Here is a 9,147-nt window from a genome sequence, read left to right as displayed (position 1 = left end):
GAGGAGCATTAAGTGTAGAACCACTAGACTGAGGAACAGCTTCTACCGTGAAGCTGTTAGACTCATGAATCTCTAACCAGAATAATCACTGTGGAAAATCACATCAAGTTGCTGCTGATCTGTTTCATGTTGCTGCTGATCTGTTTCATGTTGCTGTGTTCATGCGTGCTCACCTGCTCACTCAGACTCATGTTCGTGCTGCTGTTCGACGTAATGTTTTTATGCTACTAGTTCTTTGTGTATATTTAGTTGATATTTTTCTTAGTTCATATCTTAGATGTTATTACTGTCTTTCTTTTACATTTTATTGATGGATGTAATTGGGACCCTGTGAACATAATTTCATTCCACTACATGTACCACATGTGGTGGAATGACAAATAAAGAACCTTGAATCCTTGAATACTTGAACATAGACTCATCACTGTCACCGGGGGTCACATGTGACCATGTTGGCATAAGATACTCGACCTGTGCATGCACAAGAATGATCATTCAGTGCTTTAAGCACCGCCTTTGGCGGTCATCCAGGATTCATAGAACTGTAGTTACAGTCGTAACTTTCATTTTACCGCCTTGACTCTGACACCTCAAGCTAAAATCCAGAACAACTAGTTACCTGCAGAAGTCACCTAATTATAGTCCACCCATGCATAATTTAATCTCCGTATTAATCCAGCTTTTCTCTGAGCCTCAGAGGTTTGTTACAAACTATTAGTGATCATAAAGCATCATGAAAATGAAGGAAAACACTAGACAGGTCGGGTTGTTGTTTATAGCAGGACCAGGTTCTAAAACAAGCTTTGAACATCTAATGGAGCCTCTGTTCAATCATCACCTGAAACTGGAAAGTGTCTGACACAACTACAAACCTATTAAAACATGGACGCCCTCTAAACTGACAAACCAGGCAAAGAGAGCATTAGTCTGAGAAGCTGCCAAGAAGTACCACTCTGAAGTATCTGCAGAAATCCACAGCTCAGGCAGGAGAATCTGTCCACAGGACAACTATAATTCATGCATGCTACAAATCAGAACAGTGCAAACAGGTAGAAGAAGCTGCTCTGCTCAGATATGACAGTCCTGCATCATTCATCAGTTTCCTTCCACTTCACAGCAATGCACTACTTTGTGTTGGCCTGTGTCAGGGGAATTTTGGTCAAGGTCAAGGATGTTTGTCACTGACTAATGTTAACTGTCTACAAACTGCCCATGAACCATGTGTTTGAATTAGCAGAGATGAATGAGGTGAGATGTGATAACTGCATGTGCAGCTGGTAATGCCTGGTTGCCTATGAGTCTGTAAGCTGGGAAGCCAAGGTCATCGTGACCTGCTTCTGCCTGCGGTAGCTGAGAAATGTGTAATTATATAAACATTTCTCTCACACCCTCCGAGCAGACTCGTGACTGGGCTCCACACATTGTAGAACTTCTGTGCATCTTCTGTGCAGCCTGTTCTGTGTCTGTCCTTGCAAGTGAAGACCGATCAAAAAATCTTCTCCTGTCGTCGAGTGAGGCTTATTTGAGTAAGTAGATAATGCAAAGAGGCGGCACGGTGGCACAGTTGGTAGAGCTGCTGCCTCTCAGCGAGCAGATCGCCCCGGTTCAAATCCTGGTCCAAGGGCCTTTATGGGTGGAGTTTGCATGTTCTCTCCATGCTGCATGGGTTTTCTCCGGGTTCTCCGGTTTCCTCCCACAAAACAAAACATGCATGTTAGACTGATTGGTAACTTTAAATTGTCCCTAGGTGAGAGAGCGAGAGAATGGTTGTTTGTCTCGTTTGTGTCCATGTGATGGACTGGAGACCTGTCCAGGGTATCCTCTGCCTCTCGCACAGTGATAGCTGGACATGGGCACCAGCGGCCCCCGCAACCCGAAAAGGAAGAAGCGAGTAAATATAACGGATGGATGGATGGATGGATGCATGGATGAATGGATGGATGGATGGATAATGCAAGGATATTTTAATCCAACAGCCTGTCCCATGAAATCCCAGTAGATACTTTGAAGTTTGTGGTTGTAATGTGACAAATATACTTTCAGGCATACTTTGTCAAGATATTTGACATTTTATTTGCAAGACACAGTGGAGTATCCTGAACAGGCATGATCACATCTGTCTTAGTTTGTCTGACCTCGCCCAGCTCGTTACGGATCCGTCGGTTGAACTCTTTCCCCTCCAAACACAAGAAGTCTTCTCCGGGTTGCAAAATGCCGCATTTGGTGGCGATGGCTCTGGCAGTGTTGATGTTGTCTCCTGTGACCATGCGGACAGTGATCCCAGCCCTCTGGCACTTTCTGATGGCCTCTGGTACCTAAAAGGAACAACAACAAAAAAGGGAATTATGATAAAGCTTTCTGGATGGGCGTAATTACCTTATGGTCTACATGTGTCTATTGTAGCTGTTTGTTTGAGAGGATGACATACCTCAGGTCTTACAGGGTCCTCAATACCAACAACAGCAATGCATGTAAGTCCAGTGAGGATCTCTGCTTCGTTGTCCCAGTTGGGTTCTCCCTCAGTGGTTGGAAAATCTCTGTAGGCAAGGCAGATGGTCCTCAACCCCTCTGATGCCATTGGTTCAATCACTTTCTTCACCATTTCATCTCGATCTTTAGATTTGAAGACCTTGCCCTCACCGCTTGTGGTCAAGATCTTGCAGCACCTGAAATGGGACCAGAGCCCTGTAGTCCCGGTCTGACTGACAGGAGAAGCAGAAACAGTGAACCTACTTTTTAAGCAGGATCTCAGAGGCCCCTTTGCTGAACATTCGGTAGCTTCCATCGTTGTTCTTCAGCACGGTGCTCATGGACTTCCTCGCAGAGTTAAAGGTATAAACTTTAAAAAGTTTCTCCTCTGGGATTTGGTTTCGGATGGTCTGGTAGTCTCGACGCAGGTCCAGGCTGAGTCCCAGTAAGGCACATTCTGTCTTGTTTCCCACCTGACGAGGCAGACCCCCTTCCTTGTCTGGTGGCTGCAGAAAGCATAGGTTTTACGTTTTTAAGGACGCATTAATGTTTTAACACAAAAAGGTAATGTCATTAAAATGTCCCTCCATCTGTTTGTTGCTGTTAATTCGTTTATTATGACATCACAGCTCAGTGAAATATAACTGACTCAAACTGTGAGGTGCCTAAAGATTCTCACCCAGAGCACCTTTGATTAGGTGTTACATGTTTTTGTGAAGTTGAACTTTTGTACAGAGACTTCAGGCATTTTCAGACCAAAGGAGGTTTAAAAATCCATTGAACTGCTGTAGAAATGATCTAAACATGTTTGTGTTTGTGTTACAGGAAACAAGGTCCATCAAAGTTCCTAAAGCTCAGTCAACCTTTTGGGGGGTTTTGCACAGTTTGGTAAAGGTTCCTAACAGAAGTGAGATCTGTCTCTGACCTATGGACTGTACCTGAGTGTAGGTTAGTCACACATATGAAGGACAAATGTCTCAAAACATTAAACATTACAAAATATTGGCCTCAATATCAAAACTGCTTTACATTGATGAGTCCTTCCATCTTCTGCCAACAGCTATTCAGAAGTAAGATGTACACGATGGACGAAATGTCTCAGCTAAAAAAACAAACCACTCAGACGACCTGACTGAACTTTGTTGGATTTTATACCTGGATAATTGAGCATGGACTCTGGTGCAAGATGTACAAGCTTTACGCTGATGTCCCCGTCTCTGAGGGCGTTGAACAGTGAATGTAATTTTGGAGACGAGTGTTTTTCTGGACTGGAAGTGAACAGGGAAAGAATTAAACCTAAATGTTTTTGGTGCAAAATATCCAAGTGGGTAGGAGTTACACTGGAGAGGAACAGAGGGAGGTTTATTTTATTTTATTTTATTTTTTCTTATCCAAGGCAGTTTAGGGTGATGGATTCTGCTGAGAGGAGGGAGCAATTTTATCCCCGACAAGGTGCAATGGTGGCCTTGACCACCACAGATTAATCTTTGCACCCCCCAATCATATAAGCAACTTGGAGCTGTGGTGGCTCGGTGGTCAGCGTCGTGGTCCTGTAATCCTGAGGTTGCGGGTTTGAGCCCAGGTTGCGTCAGGAAGGGCATCCAGTGCAAAACAATAGCCAAATCTTCCATGTGAGTTCACTCATTGTGGCAACCCCTGAAGAAGGGAGAAGCTGAGCAAACTCAACTAAGCTATATAAATTAGAAAGCATAGTTTACTCATGTATATGTAATAAGGTGGCAGCAATCTTGGATTTTGATATGGCAACCCAATTTTTGATGGTGACCTTTCTTAATGGAAGTTGGTACCTCACTTATTTTTCATGTTGTCATGCTAACAACATGCACAGATGGATGGAGAGGTAATCCAATACAAGCCCACCTCTTCGTATCCTGACGAGAGACAAAACCATCATTTCTCTGAGCTGTTCTCATAGAGAGGTGCATCATCTAGAGAGAAGTCCAGAAGGAATCTTTTCCAAACGCCCAAACCACCACTAGTTGTTTTAGATGTGAAAGAAGTGAAATCTACTCTGAGCTCCCCAAAACAGCTGAGCTCCTCACCTAGTCCCAAGAGCGAGTCTACCCTCACGTCGGAGGAGGAGGCTCGTCTCAGCTGTTTGTAGTTGAGCCTCATTTTGAAAGTCACTACCCACAGCTCGTGACAGAGCGAGGGCAAAGCAACAGCTTCACTCTTAGACTTTGCTCTGAGGGATTTATTCACTTTAGTTTTTAAACTAACACAAAACAAGAAACTGACTTTAAAAGTTCTGTCTTTGTGGAGCCTACATGAAACTGAAACTCAATGTTTAAAGACTCTCTCACAATGTCTTTAAAGGAAATTTAAACCAGAGTTTGCCAAACGTTCTGTAGAGGAAGTTAAATGTTTAGGATTTTTGATCCAACATTGGGGTTCAAAAATCAAAGCACAGCGTTGACTAATGCACGGAAATATAATGCAGCTATAAACTCTGCTCCTGGGGACGACTGAGGGATGCTTTTGGTCGTGACCACGTTGTCTCAGATCTATTACTACACGTCCCTCTGGTCCTGGCTCCGCCCACCCGTGCAGCTTTGATCAGGCAGGGGACGAGGTCATTCAAGGTCACTAAGAAGTGAGCGACACTTCCTGACAGGTCGCAAACATGAAAAGAGAAGAAAACATTGTTTGTAGCCAGTGCACTCATCATTATTTAACAAAGTAGTCCCTCGTTTACTGCGGGTGTTGGGGTCCACCCCCCGCCATGAGTGAAAAACTGTAAAGTGGGGATAGTAGTTCAAGTCCAAGTAAACTTATTGTCATTACCACCTCATGTGGTACATGAGATGGAATGAAATTATGTACACAAGTAGTAGTAGTTTATTTTAGCATTTATGTACAGGTACTGGTGTTTTAAACCCTTCCCACACTCTTGCAATGTTCCTAACAATTTTCTAAACTTTAACACCTTTTAAAAAAATATACATTTTAAATGGCAGCATGGTGGCGCAACTGGTAGAGCCTCTCAGTGAGCAGGTCCCTGGTTCAAATCCCGGTCTGGGGGCCTTTCTGGGTGGAGTTTGCATGTTCTCTCCGTGCTGTGAGTTTTCGCCGGCTTCTCCAGTTTCTTCCCACAGACCAAAAACATGCATGTTAGACTGATGGTAACTCTAAACTGTCCCGAGGTGAGAGAGAGAATATTTGTTTGTCTCTTTGTGTCCCTGTGATGGACTGGAGACCCGTCCAGGTGTTCCTGTGATGGACTGGAGACCCGTCCAGGTGTCCCTGTGATGGACTGGAGACCCATCCAGGTGTCCCTGTGATGGACTGGAGACCTGTCCAGGTGTCCCTGTGATGGACTGGAGACCTGTCCAGGTGTCCCTGTGATGGACTGGAGACCCGTCCAGGTGTCCCTGTGATGGACTGGAGACCCGTCCAGGTGTACCTCGCCCCTCGCACAGTGATTGATGGACATGGGCACCGGCGACCCCCGTGACCCAAAATGGAAGAAGTGGGTAAAAGATAATGGATGGATGGATGGATGGATGGATGGATGGATGGATGGATGGATGGATGGATGGATGGATGGATGGAAGGATATTCATCAGAGAAGATGATAAAGAGAAGAAGAATTAGCTGTCCGGTGATGACGCTGAAGGTGATGAAGATGAGATGAAACCAGGGACTTCGGCTTCGTCCTTCGTATTAAAAGTGCCAGAACAGGTCAGTCTGGTCCACGTTAAAACCTTGTTCAGACCTTAGACCCCCTCAGGTGATCAGATCTTTGAACGTCGTGTTAACAAACTCCTCCTCTCCTGCGGTCAGCGACGCAGCCTCTCCGTGCAGACAAACACTTTTAATGAAATTTGTCGAACCATCCCTTGCTGGCACTCAGTGCAGTGGTTCGGTGGTTGAACCAGGTGGTCGAGGTCCAACCCCCCCCCCCCCCCCTGCTCCTCAGTTACACGGCCACGTCTCTTCCTCGGTGCTGCTTGCTGAGAGATGATCATACAGTGAAGTTATTTCACCGTTGGTGTGATGGTTTGTCTGCACTCATTAATCCACACGACCAACGCAGCTTCCATCTTAACAACCGCGCCGCAGGCGGCCGGCAACATCCGTTTAGGTACGGCCATCTTAAAGTTTGTCCAGAAGTTACACTTTGTCTTTAATCGTCAGCATCTTCCACTGACGTTTCGCTTCACTGCCAAAAACTTTTGAACGCACAGAACATTTAGAAACAACAACACGATGAATGTTGAGATAAACAGACGTCTTGTACTGTAACTGTCAATCAGCGCCTGGGTCACGTAGCACAACGCCCCGGTTCTAAAAGACACATGTCCTCACTTGATTTATAATTTCTTTTTAAGTTTACGTTTGTAAAGTTGAATTTTCATTTAAAATATTGCACGTGACATGAAAAAATTTTAGGCCGGTTCAGCCGTCATGACTTCGCTTTGCAAAATGAGTGTTTGTCAGAAAACAGCGCGCAGAGGCACCACAGCATTGATCTGAGGGAAATGTAGTCCTCATGAGTGGCGATGACAGTGGTGGCTGAGTGAAAGAAAACTACAAAATGGTGGTGCCTGTCCACATTATTATTTTTTGTCATCAACTTTTCACATCCACATGAGTTCTGTGCAGTGATATTACTGTGCAGTCCACAGTCGTGTGTAAAAAATTAAAAAACTGTTTTTGTGCAAGATTTTGGACGTCCACAAACCGTGACAGAGCGAAGCCGCCAAGTATCGAGGGACTACTGTATTAGTCAGTCATGGTCGATCATGGCACATTCTATATTGTACATAGTTTTAAAATTACTTTTATAAAAGAGGTGGTGAGTAAATAGTGAGAGAGTCGAGTAGCAGTTTTAAACTTGCCTTTATCTTCAATGGTTTTGCTTCAGATCTGTTTCAGTAGTCTGTATTTACCGATGGAGACGAGCCAGTGGCTACATTAGGCACAATACATGTTTTTAATTTTATCTGCTTTGTCCCATAACTAAACTTGAAACATGTTTTTCATTGAGATGGTACAACTGAATAATAAGATTTGACTAACTTATTTCCATAGATGCTCTCCAGATGAAAAGAAAACGGCTGCAGTGGTTTCTTACACTCTGATCCAGTGGAATTGTTTTGTCTACTTTGAATCCAGGAGACATTGATCAGATGAACCCTGAGCCGCCGTGGCAGTGCTCCAAAACCTGCCTGATAAGTATTTAAGCCACATAGCTTCCTGAAGTAATAATGGACCCTTCCCTGAAACTTAACAATCATGTAAACATGATCGTTAAATCCTGCTTCTTCCAACTGAGGCGGCTGTCTAAACTGAAGCCCATATTGTCCAAAAATAACCTGGAGACAGTAATACATGCATTCATTACATCTAGGCTTGATTACTGCAATTCACTCCTGTTTGGTATCAGTCAGACCTCCATTGCATGACTGCAACTGGTCCAGAATGCAGCAGCCCCATTTTAACCAGTACAGGCAAAAGAGAGCACATTACACCAGTTTTGGCCTCCCTGCACTGGTTACCAGTTCACTTTCGAATCCAGTTCAAAATACTCCTGTATGTCTACACAGCACTCATTACAGCCCCCCCCCCCCCCACCTCTCTGATCTGCTACAACCGTATGTCCCACCACGTTCCCTGAGGTCAGCGGACCAGTTACTCCTCACAGTTCCAGGAACTCGTCTTAAGCGCAGAGGTGACAGGGCCTTCTCTGTAGCAGGACCAAGACTTTGGAACGAGTTACCTCTGCTTGTCAGACAGGCCCCCTCCCTCTCTGTTTTCAAGTCCTGTTTAAAAACTCACTACTATTCAGCAGCTTTCAACACCAGATGATCTGTGTTTTGATCCTGTATGCTCCACACTGGTTTGTCGTCATTATCTGCATCGTTTTTTGTCTATATTCTGATTTACCTCATTTTGTATTTTGCTTTGTGTGTTACCTGTTGTTCTGTCTGTACAGCACTTTGGTTGGCCTCGTAGCAGTTTTAAGTGCTCTATAAATAAAGTGGTATGGTATGAATGAAACAGTGATTTTGGCAGCTCACCATGATCTTGGTGGTGTAGGCACAGTTGACCCCGATGCCAAGGATGAGGAGGTCCAGAACCTTGGGGGTGATGAGGTCCGGCTCCGGCACCTTGTTGTAGTGCCGTCCAGAGATGTAGACCTGCACCACCGTCATCCGATTCATCGTCAGTGTGCCGGTCTTGTCTGAGCAAATGGCTGTGGCATTGCCCATCGTTTCACATGCATCCAGGTGACGAACCAGGTTGTTGTCCTTCATCATTTTCTGATGACAAAAAATTGGGGTGTTGTGTACGGGATGTCATCTATGCATCAACAACATTAAGAACGTTTAAGTTAGGACTGTATGTTGTGAGTTAAACAGGGATTCTGTACTGTCTAAAACAGATGGGTGATGCATCTTTATATAAAAAACAAGAGGACCTTGCTTTGTGACCTTAATTTTGAACTAGGAGGAATGAACTGGCCACGCAAACCTAAGTTTAGTGATGACGCATGTGTGTGTGAAGGTTTGTTGAATTATCTTGAGCAGGACAGAAGTTCTGGCCCAGACAAGAGTAAGTTGAAATATGGACGAACAGACTGTACCGTCATGGTCCGCCTCTGACGGAGTATAAAAACCGTACATTCATTAAGTCGAGTTCTTTGACGTCATG

General features: G+C 44.5%; 1 protein-coding gene across 2 annotated transcripts in view; it reads right to left on the bottom strand.

Annotated features, from left to right (window-relative positions):
- The window catches only part of LOC119416045 (plasma membrane calcium-transporting ATPase 1), a 70,336-nt gene that overhangs the window by 41,740 nt on the left and 19,449 nt on the right, over positions 1–9,147 (bottom strand). For both annotated transcript variants that reach the window (XM_037683213.1, XM_037683214.1), the window contains 4 exons: positions 8,514–8,756; positions 2,734–2,975; positions 2,429–2,666; positions 2,136–2,315 (listed from right to left, as the gene is read on the bottom strand). In XM_037683213.1, the coding sequence (XP_037539141.1) occupies positions 2,136–2,315; positions 2,429–2,666; positions 2,734–2,975; positions 8,514–8,756 (903 nt within the window). The remainder of the gene's footprint in view (positions 1–2,135; positions 2,316–2,428; positions 2,667–2,733; positions 2,976–8,513; positions 8,757–9,147) is intronic.

This window comes from Nematolebias whitei, chromosome 10 (assembly GCF_014905685.2).
Source record: "Nematolebias whitei isolate Nwh7 chromosome 10, NemWhi1, whole genome shotgun sequence".
In the NCBI taxonomy this organism is placed as follows: domain Eukaryota; kingdom Metazoa; phylum Chordata; class Actinopteri; order Cyprinodontiformes; family Rivulidae; genus Nematolebias; species Nematolebias whitei.
Note: the sequence above shows the minus strand (reverse complement) of the source record. Positions and strands in the feature narration are given on the sequence as shown.